Source organism: Bicyclus anynana, chromosome 26 (assembly GCF_947172395.1).
Source record: "Bicyclus anynana chromosome 26, ilBicAnyn1.1, whole genome shotgun sequence".
Lineage (NCBI taxonomy): Eukaryota > Metazoa > Arthropoda > Insecta > Lepidoptera > Nymphalidae > Bicyclus > Bicyclus anynana.
The window spans coordinates 1,233,646-1,251,199 of record NC_069108.1 but is presented as its reverse complement, the minus strand read 5'-3'; the positions used below and the strand labels follow the sequence as shown (position 1 = coordinate 1,251,199).

Sequence of the window (17,554 nt, the reverse complement as noted above, 5' to 3'; positions counted from 1 at the left end):
TAGAAATACGGGGATAATATATAGCCTATAGCCTTCCTTGATAAATGGGCTATCTAACACTGAAAGAATTTTTCAAATGAGACCAGTAGTTCCTGAGATTAGCGCGTTCAAACAAACAAACAAACTCTGCAGCTTTATAATATTAGTATAAAAGTATAAACTTTGCGGTTTCACCCCACGGTTCCAATAAAAAAAAATAGTTATGCAGCTCGGCTCCTATAAGTAGACTTGTGAACACCTTGAACTTATGGGAAATACTCCCGAGCACCCTGTATATAAGATGAAATATGAATTGAAACTCACGTAAAGTTGCATGTGTTCCCACGGCCGGTCGCGCGCGTGTATCTTGTACAAATCCTTTTCCGCCACCGCCTCGAAGTACCGCTGGTGTCCCTGTCAACATACGTCACATTATACAGGATGTCCCGAAAATAATGGATTATAATAATAAGTTTCTTTATTTATGGCTACAAAGGCCCATTGGTTAGTTACATTATGTTATCTTAAAAATTATTAATAAAATAAATACATAAACTGTCTCACCGCACCAAAACACTAATATTGTGATGATAGGATTATGATGACAAAAAACGCGACTGGCAACATGACGGTGTCTACGCTGCCTAACAAACAACTGAGCTCAAGTCATCAAATACCCTCTTATTTATACCAACACTGACACCTCCCCTCCACAATAACATAAATAGTGAATGTTAATACCACCTGTAATCAAGGAACTTGTAAGGGGATCTTTAAATGGGAGATACATCCTACTTACATATCTAAAATTATTAATTTAATTAATTATGAAAAAAAATTACAAGAAGGTGACGAAATTCTAGAAACGTAAATGCATTAAGTGAAGATGATTATGATTGAAATCTTTTACCTACTTTTTTTGTGTCTAATTAATTCCTTAAACCTATGCAGTGATTTGTATTGCTTGAAAACAAAACCATTTTCTTTTAAAATTACGGTATCACATCCGTAGTATGACAAAAGTTTGTTTATTTAATAAATAAGGTATCTCAGTATATTTTTATGGTATAATCATCGATCTCCTATTAAAAAGTGGATGCACAATCAGCTACCAAAAAACGTCCCCACTCAATGAGTGTGAATGTGTTTGACACACAACTTCTTGGCACTCGATTCATGTAGTCGCATTTGCAAATTCAACCTTCAACTCAATCCTTAAGGTTGAATTTGCTATGAATTTGTGATTTTATTGAATATTGGACTATATTTAAAGGCCTTTAGGTATAGTTTTCTTTACCAATAATTCTAAAACTTTCATAGCAAAATTGGCCAGTTTTTAAATGAAATTTTCTACATGATTGTGCGTCCTTTTATTATAAGAGGTCAATGAGTATAATATAAAATATAAAATAAATAAATAAACAAGGTGTTGGTCTCACCAGTCTAAAGTACAAGCAGTGGTCACCCATCTGCGGATGGTAGGGCGCCTTGCGCGGTGACACGGCCGTCAGCCACTCGCCCACGCGGTACGCCTCGGGCAGCTCCGCGACAGTCGCGCCGCCCGGTGCGACAGTCGCGCTGCCCGCCGCGACTGCCGCACCCGACGTGCTGGGCGCTGACGGGCCGGGCGGAGCGCGCTTAGCGGCTGCTGCAGATGGACTGTACCTGAAAACGTGTTTAAAATACTTTAAGACAAATTATTATGCTAGAAATATCTTAGTTTCATAATAATACATTTTTTAATATTGTTAAGTGCTTAAACTTCATATATTATTGTGTCGTGCATTAATACCTAAATAGGTTATATAATAATTGTAAGTTATTTATAACTCTTAAAGCTGTATTGTACAAAAACCACGCAACATTCCTTTGTGTTAGAATTACGTAATGCAGAAAGAATGTTACTCTTGTTAAAGCTAGTACATAGCCAATGACGACTCGACAAGAGTTTCGACGACCAGACGCCAGTACAACTCTCCAATGAGAGCCGTTATATTTCGGGATATAATAATCCTTGTTTGTAGAGTATTATAAAAACTTAATCATTGCGCCACTAGGGCAGAGTACGTTAAACGGCTTAACCGGCGACATCGCTAAATCGCGTCTCTCATTTCAACGTCATAAATGCGTCGCATACGCATACGATTTATTCTTTGATAATTAGTTTGTACATTAAATTATCTGTTATATTCCGTGTACAAATATTAAATATACCTTTTTATATTAATTATAGGAGTTTAATTCTCACACCACAAGCCGCTCCCATATACCTTTTTTGTGTGATTTATTTATTATTTTATAAAATTTGTATAGACCGCGACAAAAATTTACCATGCCATTACCACTATAATACCATTTACCACCTCAGTCATTCGGGTCGATTATTAGGAATGAAATGAATTTTGAATTTGAAAAAAATGAATTTTATTCGTTTTATAAACAGCCCAGGAAGGCGAAGCCGAGACAGTTTTCTCAGGTGCTAAAAATCGGTTGTCTGTAAAGTCGGTTTTCTGACGATAGTTGAACGTGACAACGTCATAATAAAATACTGATGGAATGGTTGCATTTTTCAAAAAAAAAATGTTCGTTTTTAAAATACTGTTTAATAACCTTCATAGACCAGAATATACTTTACATCTTGTAAAATGTTAGAGCGTCCCTAGAGCGAGGGAACGACGCATGACGTCATCTTTTATCGAGTGTACAGCCGGCTCCATCGAATTATAAGACGTTGTCACGTAAAAAATTTCGTCCGTCGGTCCTCGTATAGAGTTCCCACATGACGTGAATAGGCCCCGACAAGTAAGGTGGTGCACTGGTGATGTAGTGGCTCAGACCAATTATTGTATAGGACCTGCCTCACTAAACGTTACTTTTCTGTCATCAACGATCTAATGCGATTATCGATTGCGATTATATATTATAGATGCGAATCGATGTTAAATAGTTGTAATCGTGTTCGTCGGTTAAAGAGCTCCGTAAAAATACCTTTTTGTGTAATTTAATTGTGTAAAAAACGGGCAAAAACTTCTAGTTTAGTATAAGATATATACCAAATCTAAAAGCTCGTTTTCCTCAGAAAATGACAGACAATTTTGTTCGTGACTATGAGTGCGATACAGGTCCTTCTATAATTGGTCTGAGTGTAGTAGTGTAGTGGTGGTGCACTGGTGGCGCTCACCTGTGCGCGGGCGCGGGGCGGCGGCGGGCGCGCGCGGGTGGCACCAGGGCGGCGCCCCCCTCCCAGTCCGAGTACTGCGATGACGACGAGCTGCGAATAATTAAATGGTGGTTATTGGTGAATATCGACATTATGGACAACGAATGGGGAGCCAAAGGGTATTGTTTTTTTTTACAAGTTTCAATCAACATGACGTCACAGTGTTACTTTGTTTGCCAAAACTATGACGTCTCCAAATGGGCGACAGTAATTGTTTGCCAATCGGTTAGTGTTTGGAGTTTGAAAAAACAGATTAAATACATACTCAATACTCATACCTAATTTTAAACATGAATTTCTATAGTAACCTTTTATTATTTTTTTTTATATTTTTATATAAAAATTGGTATGTAACTGTTTTCACTGTTTTCTGTCTGTCGCTATTTTTATCCAAAGGGGTCCTAAGTTTATTTTCAGAGCATCCTGCTATATTTTGGCTTTTGGGAGCCGGGAGGCGAATAGCGATGCCGCTCGCGCACGACTTCATACCCGCACAGTCATTGCAAGTAACCCATGAAGAAGTACACAACAAGAAATGTGGACGGCTCGAACGCCACGTGTAGACTGAAGCTGACCGCACGACGAGCTCCATATACCCGCCAATAAATCGGTACCCCTCTCGAACTCCCCACTCTTTACGATAACAAGTCACGCCATCTGACGTCATATCCGTGTCAGACTTCTATTTCCTACAATTGTTTATATTCATTTTGGTAAGTCAACTACTCTATTCAAAGTAAGCGTCGCTCACCTGTCGCTGTGCGCCTCAGACTGCGAGCTGTCAGAGTCGCTTGCGTCGCTTGAGCGGCGCGAGCGTGACGAGCGTGATGAGCGGGACGAGCGTGACGAGCGGGTGTAGCGGGACGAGCGAGACGAGCGGGACAAGCGCTCGGGCGACAGTCGCACCGACTCCTCCGACTCGTCGGCAACCAACTCGGCCGCCGCCGCCGCCGCCAACTTGGAATAATAATATTAATTTTGGATAATTAAATAATATAAATGAACAATAACATCTGCGTGATCAAATCAGAAATGAGGTCACAGAAAAATCAATGTCAACATAGCTCAACGAGTCGCGAAGCAAAAGTGGTACATAGTTCGAAGAGCCGATGGACGTTGGGGTCCCAAGGTGCTGGAATGGCGACCCCGCACTAGAAAGCGCAGTGTTGATTGACCCCCCACCAGGTGGACTGACGTCATCAAGCAATGCAGGCGGCTCAGTATTGTGATGTTTGGAAGTCTCTACAAAGACCTGCAGTGGACGTCCATCGGCTGATATGATGATGATGATGTACCTCCCACGCAAGTACGTCATACTAGATGTTTTATACCTTTTCTTTGTTGTTCTATGGAAGAACTTTCATAAGTGCATTCACATGAAGTGTGTAAATTTTAAAAAACACTTTTTCAAGATGAATGTGAATCTATCTCTAGGCAAGGAGAACTGGCGCAAGCCTATAGTAATTAGTAACTCAGATCGTGTGGTAATATGGAAGAGACAATATGTCTATAGGCATATATACCAGATGAAAGAGAAAGACGGATGTCTATAGGCATATTTACCAGATGAAAGCGAAAGACGAATGTCTATAGGCATATATACCAGATGAAAGAGAAAGACGGATGTCTATATGCATATATACCAGATGAAAGAGAAAGACGGATGTCTATAGGCATATATACCAGATGAAAGAGAAAGACGGATGTCTATAGGCATATATAGCAGATGAAAGAGAAAGACGGATGTCTATAGGCATATATACCAGATGAAAGCGAAAGACGAATGTCTATAGGCATATATACCAGATGAAAGAGAAAGACGGATGTCTATATGCATATATACCAGATGAAAGAGAAAGACGGATGTCTATAGGCATATATACCAGATGAAAGAGAAAGACGGATGTCTATATGCATATATACCAGATGAAAGAGAAAGACGGATGTCTATAGGCATATATACCAGATGAAAGAGAAAGACGGATGTCTATAGGCATATATAGCAGATGAAAGAGAAAGACGGATGTCTATAGGCATATATACCAGATGAAAGAGAAAGACGGATGTCTATATGCATATATACCAGATGAAAGAGAAAGACGGATGTCTATAGGCATATATACCAGATGAAAGAGAAAGACGGATGTCTATAGGCATATATACCAGATGAAAGAGAAAGACGGATGTCTATAGGCATATATAGCAGATGAAAGAGAAAGACGGATGTCTATAGGCATATATACCAGATGAAAGAGAAAGACGGATGTCTATATGCATATATACCAGATGAAAGAGAAAGACGGATGTCTATATGCATATATACCAGATGAAAGAGAAAGACGGATGTCTATAGGCATATATACCAGATGAAAGAGAAAGACGGATGTCTATAGGCATATATACCAGATGAAAGAGAAAGACGGATGTCTATAGGCATATATACCAGATGAAAGAGAAAGACGGATGTCTATAGGCATATATAGCAGATGAAAGAGAAAGACGGATGTCTATAGGCATATATACCAGATGAAAGAGAAAGACGGATGTCTATATGCATATATACCAGATGAAAGAGAAAGACGGATGTCTATAGGCATATATACCAGATGAAAGAGAAAGACGGATGTCTATAGGCATATATACCAGATGAAAGAGAAAGACGGACGCGGGGCATACGCCTCAGTCGCAGTGCTGATCGCGAGCGGGCCGCACCTCACCATACACACCTCTAGCTGCAGACGCGGCTCGGGCGCCGGCGCGGGGGGGTGCGCGGGCGGGTGCGCTGCTGCATGCGCACGCGGCCGTCGCCCGGGCCGGCGGCGCGGCTCCGTCGCAGTGCTGATCATGAGCGGGCGGCGCCGCATCTCGCGCCGGTACGCGGCCAGCTCCGCAGCGTGCAGCTCCTGTGCCGCGGCCGCTAGCTCGGCACGTATAGAGCGCGGCGCGGGCGGCACGATGGGGCGGGAGCACGGCGGCACGTCCGCGCCGAGCCACGCGCCGCCCGTGTGCCGCACGCCTGGTATATTACAACAGGGAACATGTTAGTAAGTAGAGGGCTCAGACTAATTAGATAAAGACCTGCCTCGCAAGACATTCGACGGCCTCTGTGGCGCAGTGGTATGCGCGGTGGATTTATAAAACGGAGGTCCTGGGTTCCCCGGCTGGGCAGATTGAGATTTTTTTAATTTGTCCAGGTCTGGCTGGTGGGAGGCTTCGGCCGTGGCTAGTTACCACCCTACCGGCAAAGACGTACCGCCAGGCGATTTAGCGTTCCGGTACGATGCCGTGTAGAAACCGAAAGGGGTGTGGATTTTCATCCTCCTCCTAACAAGTTAGTCCTCTTCCATCTTAGACTGCATCATCACTTACCATCAGGTGAGATTGTAGTCAAGGGGTAACTTGTAAAAAATAAAAAAAAAAAACATTATTTTTCTGTCAAAGTATATGATCAACGATCTAATGCGATTATTAAAACTGTCTCTATAGTATCGATGTTAAATAGTTGTAATCGTGTTCGTCGGTTAAAGAGCTCCGTAAACATACCTTTTTGTGTAATTGAATGGTGTAAAAACGAGCAAAAATTTCTTGTTTAGTATAAGATATATACAAAATCTAAGCTCGTTTTCCTCAGAAAATGACAGACAATTTTGTTCGTGACTATGAGTGCGATACAGGTCCTTCTATAATTGGTCTGAGGTAGGCACAGATTAATTAATATTGTGGTGGTCACACACACATAGATTGTAAATGAAAATGCTACTTAAGCATTTTCGTAATTATGACGAAGTCTATACGGCGGTTTGTCGCCAGTCGTTACCTAACCGTTGTAACTGATAGTCAATATAAGTGTTTTATCAGTGGAGCCTACTATTATTTATCACCCATAACCGCTACCCGGGACACGACATACCTTACTCAAACCACCAAATATAATAAGTATCCACATAGTACAAAAGTGGTACAAAAATATACAGATGGAGCGTACGGAACACGACGGCGTCGTAGCCGCTCCAAATACGAAATACAAAAAGTAATACATTCTGGAGTCCGGAGTCAGTACGACACAGTTAGCCTTTGACTACAATCTCACCTGATGGTAAGTGATGATGCAGTCTAAGATGGAAGTGGGCTAACTTGTTAGGAGGAGGATGAAAATCCACACTCCTTTCGGTTTCTACACGGCATCGTACCGGAACGCTAAATACCTACCATATTCCCATCCAACATCTACCCTACCATACCCTACTCTACCCCTACCCTAAGTATCTTATGTCCTTCTCCTGATTCTAAGCTACTTTTCCACCAATTTCCAGCTAAATCGGTCCAACCGTTCTTGAATTATAATTGTTGTAACAAAACTTACTTTCTTTTTTATATACAGGGTGATTCGGTCTTTAGTGCGGATATTTTTTTTCGTGGTTCTGTATCATTAATAGAATATAAATCTACAAACAGTTCGATACATTTTATGTAATTTTTTTTTTTAATTTATGTCTCTAAAATAACAAAATAATGTACATATTATTACTAAACAAGATATATTCAGCTTAAAAGTGATCTGGTGACGTTCTTTAGGTATCAAACGAAAATAAAATAAACGCACAATAGGGTGACCCTAAAATTCTGTTCAAAAGTAAATAACTTTAGCTAACGATAATTTTGTTATTTTTGAGTTAAAGAAAAAAAGAAAAAATACGTGATCATTAAATTTTGTTTATGTACAAAATATAAAAATATCCGCACTAAAAAAATTTTCTTCCTGTATATAGATTATATTAATTTACGTAACTATTGTTAGTGTTAAATTTTTAAATACAAATAATGAAAAAAGTTTGTATATGCAGTTGTTAAGGAGACGCGTGACGTTTGATTTTTAAAAAGTTTCACAAACAAAAAATATCTCACTTATCTTCCCCCCGCCACACGTCCAACGTCAATTCACACACTCACCACAAAAAAAAAACCAACATAACTTCCCCCCCTGCCAAGCAACCAACGTCGGATTGCCGCACCAACATACTTCACGAATATGATATTTAAGCACCGTGTAAAAAAAAAAAAACAATCAAAAAAAAAGTAAAAACAAAAAATATCGCACTTACTCCCCCCCCCCATTAACTCCTTGCAAAAAAAAAACTAAAAAAAAAAAAACCCAAAATCACCTTCCCCCCTCCAAGCGCCCAACGTCGGCTCCGGCGCCCGCCTCTCCGCCAGCGCCTCGATCATCGCGTCCAGCCGCGAGCGAGGCACCAGCATCTCCGGCGGCAGCGCCTCGCGCCCCGGCACCAGCCGCTGGAACGCCGGCGGGTGCGGCGCCCCCTCCACGTCCACCAGGAACGGCGGCGGCATCAGGTGGGGGGGCAGCTCCGTCTGCTCATCGAGAGCTCCGCCCAGAGCATCTCTTGCCAATGGGCGGTAGTCGGTATGGAAGAACAGCTCAGAGGGAAGACGCCGGAGCAGTGCTGGTCCAGCTCCGAGCCCCAGCAGGAGGAGGTGGCCGTGGCTGTCGCAGGCGGCTACTCCAGTGCCGTCTGGGGTCCATTTGGCGTCGAAGACGGCTCCTTCACCCTGGTAGACAACAAATAGGTTATGTCGGAGTATGAACGATGCAAGAACCAGCTCATGACTAAGGGCCCCGTATGGGTTCGAAACTAGTCGGGCATACTCCGACCTAATATCACGTTTTAGCCGTGTTTCATAATCAATTAATATGAATAACACTCACGATAGTTTAAATTCTAAAATAAATAGGTTAGTTGACACTTTTTTTTTAAATAGGGATGATGACAGTTTTTTAAATTGTATATGATTTGAAAGTATGCTAATAGCAAAGCAATTTTGTAAAAGTAACAGGGTATCTGCGATCATTACTTTCGGAGCTACAGGGATTTAAAGGGTCAGATTTGCGACGCTGCCGCGGATCACTGAAAAACGCCCCATACAAAGTGGTACGAACTTATGACGTCGTAGGTAGTGTAATGATCGTTAGATTTGTATGTGCGGTCAAACAAAATTACTAATATCTTTATTATTTGTACGTTTATGTTTATAGTTCATGTATTAAAAAATGTCACATTTAATGTAAGGAAGCTAAAACTGTATGAATTTTCATCTAATTACGATAAAATATTTTTAGTAGATTTTGAAATTTTATAATCTTATTTATTTTGCAAATATCCAGTCAACCTGTTCAGCAATGTTCCAGTGCCCTGCGCTCATCTAACCTTGGACGGCAGAATGTGTTTGTTCAGCGCCCTACATACTTCGTTGCGATGGATTCACGTAGCGATTTACGTAGTTAACTACGCAAATGATTATTGATATAAAAGAGGAGGACACGCGATGCAAGGGCGCTCTTTGATCAATCTCCGATCGAGTGGGACATCTGGTTAGGATTAGGCTCTCTATATTTCGATCGCCGAAATTAGAGTTTTCTAGTAGTTATAAGTAATTTCATTTTGTAATAATTATAATATTGCAAAATTTCTTAATAAATAAGTATAAAATCATACGCATTTGCATTCTTATAAATATATTCAAACCTAGTCATCGTCCCCATTAGATGTTACTGAAATAAACTATTCTTTTGTTATATACCTGTCCATCAATAACGTTCCGGAAGCGCGCCAGCGGCTCGTCGTCGCGCACGTCCCACAGCAGCAGCTGGCCGTCGTGGCCGGCCGACAGCAGCACGCCCGGCAGGCGCGGGTGCGCCTCCAGCACGTACGCCTCGTCGCGGTGCGCCCGCAGCGCGCGCAGCTGCCGCCCGCTGCGCGCGCACCACACGCGCACCGAGCAGTCCGACGCCGCCGTGGCCACGAACGCGTCGCTGCGGTCCCAGCACACCATGGTCACCTGCGGACATATGTACAAGGTGATCAAATGTCGACACGAGCGCAGCCCGCGGTGTACTGACCTTGAGCCGCTCCGCGCCCGCCCGCAGCACGGTGTGCCGCCACTGGGTCGCGAACAGCGTCCACAGCGCCGCCGTGCCGTCTCGCTGCCGGACACGAGCGCAGCCCGCGGTGTACTGACCTTGAGCCGCTCCGCGCCCGCCCGCAGCACGGTGTGCCGCCACTGGGTCGCGAACAGCGTCCACAGCGCCGCCGTGCCGTCCTTGCTGCCGGACACGAGCGCAGCCCGCGGTGTACTGACCTTGAGCCGCTCCGCGCCCGCCCGCAGCACGGTGTGCCGCCACTGGGTCGCGAACAGCGTCCACAGCGCCGCCGTGCCGTCTCGCTGCCGGACACGAGCGCAGCCCGCGGTGTACTGACCTTGAGCCGCTCCGCGCCCGCCCGCAGCACGGTGTGCCGCCACTGGGTCGCGAACAGCGTCCACAGCGCCGCCGTGCCGTCCTTGCTGCCGGACACGAAGCGCAGGCCGCGGTGCGCCCAGGCCAGCGAGTCCACGGCGTCGGCGTGCGCGGGCGCCTCCAGCACGCGCCGCGGCTCCGGCCCGCCCAGCGCGTACACGCGGACGCGCCTGGGGCAACAATGGCTACGTTTACGAGTCATCATATGTCGGAGCGTTAGATAGTAATAGCGCCATCATTAATTAGCGTAACTAATTTGATAGCAATATTTGTTAGAAACGTCGTCAGTCTTCGTCGTTTATCTGCCAGTTGACGATCTCGGACAAAGCACGCGGTAGATCTCAAGTTTATTTGATTGAACGCTTTAGCTGATCTAGTTAGATTAGCAGTGAGTGAGAGAATTGGGTGAGTTAGTTATCCGTATAGTGAGGCCATTGCATTGTTAGTTACTTGGCTTGGAGCCAACACGAAAGGAGAATAGGAGTATTAGTTAACTGTAAAAGATGTCTTTAACCCCACTACTAGCGATTGAAAGTCCGTGATTTCACTCGTGGTTGTCCCCTTGCCATACGATAATTAATCCTGTATCAGTATAGTATCAGCGCTATAATTGATCAATATTGTAATAAGAGGATAGACTTGTAGAAGTAAGTCAATGGTATTGATCGATAGTGTTACTTTGTGTATTTTGCCATCCCTGACGTATATCGTAGAACCTAGTCGAGGCATACTACGATAGCATGGAATGCGAGATCCGAATATTCAGCCGTTGTGATTTAGTTTTACATTAAATATAATAAACTAGCAGACCCGGGTAAACTTCGCTTTGACTTATGTCCACTTAGGGGTATAATAGAGTAGAGTAGGGGTATGGTAGGGAAGACTTCTTCTCTACCCCTACGGTAGAGGAGTAGTCTACCTACCATACCCTACCATAGCCCTACTCTACCCTACCATACCCCTACCATAGCCCTAATCTACCCTACCATACCCCTACTCTATCCTACCATACACCTACTCTATCCTACCATACCCCTACTCTACCCTACCATATCCCTACTCTATCATACCATACCTCTACTCTATCCTACCATACCTCTACTCTACCCTACCATATCCCTACTCTATCCTACAATACCCCTACTCTACCCTACCATATCCCTACTCTATCATACCATACCTCTACTCTACCCTACCATATCCCTACTCTATCCTACAATACCCCTACTCTACCCTACCATATCCATACTCTATCCTACCATACCTCTACTCTACCCTACCATATCCATACTCTATCCTACCATACCTCTACTCTACCCTACCATATCCATACTCTATCCTACCATACCTCTACTCTACCCTACCATATCCATACTCTATCCTACCATACCTCTACTCTACCCTACCATATCCATACTCTATCCTACCATACCTCTACTCTACCCTACCATATCCATACTCTATCCTACCATACCTCTACTCTACCCTACCATATCCATACTCTATCCTACCATACCTCTACTCTACCCTACCATATCCATACTCTATCCTACCATACCTCTACTCTACCCTACCATATCCATACTCTATCCTACCATACCTCTACTCTACCCTACCATATCCATACTCTATCCTACCATACCTCTACTCTACCCTACCATACCCCTATACTAAAAACATTGATTGTTTTGCCATAAGAACGATCCTCGTACTTCAAAGAATATTCTAAAATAAGAATTAGCATTAGCATTTTTAGGGTTCCACAGTCCACCAGGAAACCTCATATAGTTTCACCATGTCCGTCCGTTATCACACATATACCTGTCAGCACTGCCCGCGGCCAGGAATGCTCCTCCAGCCGACCAGGAGGCACACAACATATGACATGCACCAGGTCGGAGTCTCTCCACGAACTGGACAGGGCGGGGCGTGAACTGGCCGTCTTCGGAACACGTCCAGAAGGCGACGGAGCCGTCAGTGCTGGTTGAGGCGAGGCGTCGACCTATTAGAAGAGGCCACCATTACATATTTAATTTATTTACTGTATATGTATATGTAATTAGTCTGAGGCGGTAACTACCAGTGAGGCAGTTCCATATGTAATTAGTCTGAGGCGGTAACTACCAGCGAGGCAGTTCCATACGTAATTAGTCTGAGGCGGTAACACTGAGTGTAACTCACCGTTGGAGCCGGCCGGCGCCGGCGCCCATGCCACCGAGGTGATGGTGCCCTGGTGCGCGTGGAGCACCGCCCGCGGGGCTCCGCTGGCGAGGCACCACACGCGCACGAGGCGCTCCACGGAGCCGGCGGCCAGCAGCGCGCCGTCGGCGGTGGCAGCCACGTCGGTGATCTCAGCGCCGGCGCCGCGGAGCGTCGCAGCCAGCCGACCATCCGTACGCCATACCTGTATAATTCATATGTCTGAGTCTCTTCAATATGACTTTATAATGTACTAGCGGACGCCCGCGACTTCGTCCGCGTAAACTTCGATGTCAACTTTTCTACTACCCCTACCCTACCCTACCCCTACCCAACCCCTACCTCTACCCTACGCCCACCCTACCCCTACCCTACCCCAAACCTACCCCTAACTTACCTACACCTTACCCCCATCCATCCCGTTATTTGCGAGTGTCATAGACTATGTTTGATCCCCATATTCACACGGGAACGAAACTACGTAAATGAAAGCGCGGGGCGTCATATAGCGGATTTTTTGCGTCTTTTTAGAAATTTTGTATTATCTCCGAAACTATTTTAATTTATTTCAATAAGGATTAAAGTTTAGTTGTATAAATAATGACGTAAACCTAAGTATATAAAAATAATAATTTTTAAAACACAAAAGGTACTATATCTGCTAATATATAGAAGATAGATATATGGTGTCGCGGACTTTTTTGTAAAACTTTTAAAGATACATAAAGCCTTCATACATTAATTTAAATTTTACACAATAGTTAAGGCAGCGCATGCGAATAAGTTTGTTTAAGAGGATTTTCGGTCCAACCTGTATGACAAAAACTGTGATAACTCAGCTAATATATATGATACCAATATAAAATAGCCTATAGCACTCCCCGATAACGTAGCATTCTACTGGTGAAAGAATTTTTGAAATCGGACCAGTAGTTCCGAAGATTACCCCATTTAAAGAATGTGACAAACTTACAAACTTTACCTCTTTATAATATTAGTATAGAAGTATAGATTAGAATAGATTTTATCTAAACTCGTGTCATAATATTCCAAATATGAAATTAAAAAATATAATATAATGGCATAGATTATTCACATGCGTACTGTAATAAATTATAAAATTACATTATTACACTGCTCTTTGTGTGGAAAGTGTGTTACAATGTAACTTTTTTACTATTATAGACAGTTAGCTCTGGGTTCTTGATTTTTTAACAATGAAACCTATCATTGTTAAAAAATCAAGAACCCAGAGCTAACTGTCTATAACTTTTATATTTTAAAATTTCAAATTGGTACATTTTAGTTAAATAATTAAGTAATTAAATTAAAATGAATTAATTAATTAATTAAAAATTTGGACAGTACAGTAATTTAAACTGTGATGCAAATATGAGTATGAAGACATGGCTGTACGGGTGTCAATCTTTGCCTGTTGGTATACACATAAAAAAATATTGTATTTTGTAATATAATTTTGGTGCCACTCGAATTACATTTTTGATTTTATTACAAATCTATATTTTAAGTGCATTTTAGATTTGTATTTTTAGCAAAATCACTGACTCAAGCTCTGATATGGAACAAACTCTCCCGGAGTGTGTTGTGTTCGAATCCAGTCAGGGGCGTGCACCTCCAGCTTTTCAATTGTGTGCATTTTAGGAAATTAAATATCACCCTGGGGTCATGCCTGAAAATCAGCGCTACAGTTAGCGTCTTAGCTGTAGCATAGAGCTGAGGGAGCGCCCCATTCAGCCGAAGCCTTAGTATTAAGTTAGTATTAATTCTCATGTATTTTTTCTTATTTATGTTATGTTGTTTTGGCTGAATAAATGTTTTTATTATTATTATTATTAAATGTCTCTAACGTTGAAGGAAATCATTGTGAGGAAACCTGCATACCTGAGAATTTTCATAATTCTCTGCGTGTGTGCAGTCTGCCAATCCGCATTGAGCCAGCGTGGTGGACTATTGGCCTAACTCTCATTTTCAGAGGAGACTCGAACTCAGCAGTGAGCCGAATATGGGTTGATAACGACGACGCCCATCATAAGTGCATTACCACATAACATCAAGTGAATTCGTAGTAAGGACTAACGTATAAAAAATCTGATAAAGATGATAATATATACCTTGACGAGCAAATCATCAGCACCAGTCAACACGAAGCGTCCACTGCGCTCGACCGCCAAGCAGTACACGGCCGACAAATGCCCCAATGTACGCCTCTGAAGCGCCACGCCTCTCAACAGGCGCGCGGGGAACGGCCGCGGCGCCCGCGCGACGTGCACACCAACCCCCCGCTCCCGCGCCGCTAACAATCGCACCAGGGAGTTTTCCTCTTTGCACGCCTCTGGGGCGCGTACCAGCGCCTCGCTGAGTAGAGAGAGCCGCGCGCGAGGCGTCTGGCGTGAAGGTGCCAGCTGTAGCGCTCGTCGGCACACGTCTGCCAGGCGTGCAGCGCCCACTTCACCGTACTGCGCCTCCTGTAAACACAACCAAATGAATATTAATTATTAATTAATCAATATTTCTTCAATTATTAATTAATCAATATCTTATAATTAACGGTTGCCTGGAAGATATCACTTTAGAGATAAGGCCGCCGTTACACCATTGTTTCTATTTTTACTTGGTATGTTTTTGTAAAATATTGTTATTTTGTTTTTGGTGTAATAAAGTGTTTTATTATTATTATTACTATCTTCCCTAATTAGCTTAGTACTAACAAGATGATAAAAAAAAATTGCCTAATAATAATTTTAGAAAAGTACAGGAAATGCCAAACCATACAAAATATTTTTTAAAAATGACATTTCATATCTGAACATATTATGAATCGAAAAATGTTGTTTAATAGACCCACAATATTTTTGAAGACAGTACCCCAAAATAAAAGCCTCCGTGGCGCAGAATGCGCGGTGGATTTACGAGACGGAGGTTCTGGGTTCAATCCCTGGCGGGTGCGATTGAGGTTTTCTTAATTGGTCTAGGTCTAGCTGGTGGGAGGTTTTGCCCGTGACTAGTTACCACCCTACCAACAAAGATCTACTGCCAAGTGATTTAGCGTTCCGGTATGATGTTGTTTAGAAACCGAAAGGGGTGTGGATTGTCTTCCTACTCCTAGCAAGTTAGATTACATACCATCAGGTGAAATTATAGTCAAGAGCTAACTTGAAAAAAAAATATATTGTAAAAAATTATCCCCACTTTACATGTAGAGGCGCCTATTTTTTAACTATGAAATTACTCATGCTAAACTACAGCTTTCTAGTAGTTTCTGAGATAACCGCGGACGGACAGACGGACATGACGAAAATATAAAGTCTCTGTTGATTACGGAACCCTAAAAACTATCATCATCATTCATCATTTTCAACCCATATTCGGCTCATTGCTGAGCTCGAGTCTCCTCTAAGAATGAGAGGGGTAGGCCAATAGTCTACCACGCTGGCCCAATGCGGATTGGCAGACTCTCTCTTTTTTTTTTAATTCTCTGTTAAGCAGGTTTCCTCACGATGTATTTTCTTCACCGATTGTGACACGTGATATTTAATTTCTTAAAATGAACACAACTGAAAAGTTGAAGGTGCATCCCAGACCGGATTCGAACCCACACCCTCCGGAATCAGAGGCAGAGGTCATATCCACTGGGCTATCATGTCCTTACGTAAAAACTATGTGAAAGTGAAATTGAAACTACAATCGCGGTTTTCAAACTTTGGCGCCATACTACGTCACCGCGTAGTTGTAATGTTCGGAACGTTTCGTTCGACGTCGGCCGCTATCGAGCCAATCCGGGACGCGACGAGCGCTAGACAGAGAAGGACTACGTATATGCTACGCATTAGAGAGAGACAGAGGCGTCTCAATTTACGTGATTGCTGAAATCGAAATCACGATGTATGCAATTTTTCGCAAAATCAAAAATTTATCGAAAATACTAACATAAACATCAAAAAACGAATTTTCACGATGTTCCAACGCATTTTCGAGATGATTTCTACATTGAACACATAACAAAATTTTTTACCATTTCTACACAAAATAATGATTTGTTATCGCAAAAGTTTACGCTAAACGTAAATAAACACGCGATTTCGCGCACAAAAGTTCAGAACTCACCAAGTCATCGTAGGACTGCGAATGTTCGGCGCCCTCCCAGTCCAATCGACGAGGCAGTACCTGCAACAAGCAAAGTTGTGGGAAAAGTTTTCAGCAAACTTTCAGGAAGTTTGACAGCCGCCCCACGTGCCTTCGCGACCAAAACAATGATAAGCTCTAAACTCGCCCCTAGGGAAGCTCACACTCACCTCTACATTCTCCAATTCTTTCAGCAAAGTCTGCGAAAAAACAAGTTTATTAGCATTTTAGATTGCAGATTTTCATAATTCACGTACATTTCTAATCGTTTTACCTTGGCAGTCTCTTTCAACGGGCCCCCGGAGAGAAATTTTGCGATCAAAAAGTAGAGTTCTGAAACCGGGAAAGCTACCATTACGAGAGCTCGCGCTTAGTACAGTCAATTTATCTAGCTCGATTTTTAGGCACTACGCTTACCGGGAACGACATTGACCGTCTCGTTAGGCTCCTCCATTATTCTATTTTGTATATATTCCGCCAAGTTTGGCCTCAAACATCACAAACACTGTTAAAATCCATCAAACATTCCATATCGAGCATTACATTGTTGACGAAAGATAATACAACCTCCTGTAATAATAGCAAAATGGCGTTTGCTGTCACGAAATCACGGTCAAACAGTTCTCGCCTTCAAGTCGCAAAACAGTTCTTAGGACGTCGTTTACGTAAAGTTACACAGATGGCGCAATTATCATTCAACC

General features: G+C 42.9%; 1 protein-coding gene across 1 annotated transcript in view; it reads right to left on the bottom strand.

The window, feature by feature from the left end:
- Positions 1 to 17,446, bottom strand: part of LOC112052945 (bromodomain and WD repeat-containing protein 1) — a 35,615-nt gene extending 18,169 nt beyond the window's left edge. Inside the window, exons 1-15 of the mRNA XM_052889990.1 lie at positions 17,271 to 17,446; positions 17,128 to 17,186; positions 17,024 to 17,053; positions 16,836 to 16,895; positions 14,843 to 15,196; positions 12,693 to 12,915; positions 12,333 to 12,513; positions 10,474 to 10,681; positions 9,797 to 10,054; positions 8,362 to 8,767; positions 5,926 to 6,215; positions 3,951 to 4,156; positions 3,161 to 3,250; positions 1,419 to 1,644; positions 304 to 393 (exon numbers count right to left, since the gene is read on the bottom strand). Coding sequence (XP_052745950.1) covers positions 304 to 393; positions 1,419 to 1,644; positions 3,161 to 3,250; positions 3,951 to 4,156; positions 5,926 to 6,215; positions 8,362 to 8,767; positions 9,797 to 10,054; positions 10,474 to 10,681; positions 12,333 to 12,513; positions 12,693 to 12,915; positions 14,843 to 15,196; positions 16,836 to 16,895; positions 17,024 to 17,053; positions 17,128 to 17,186; positions 17,271 to 17,307 — 2,718 coding nt within the window. The 5' untranslated portion in view covers positions 17,308 to 17,446. The remainder of the gene's footprint in view (positions 1 to 303; positions 394 to 1,418; positions 1,645 to 3,160; positions 3,251 to 3,950; positions 4,157 to 5,925; positions 6,216 to 8,361; positions 8,768 to 9,796; positions 10,055 to 10,473; positions 10,682 to 12,332; positions 12,514 to 12,692; positions 12,916 to 14,842; positions 15,197 to 16,835; positions 16,896 to 17,023; positions 17,054 to 17,127; positions 17,187 to 17,270) is intronic.
- Positions 17,447 to 17,554: the final 108 nt, after the last annotated feature.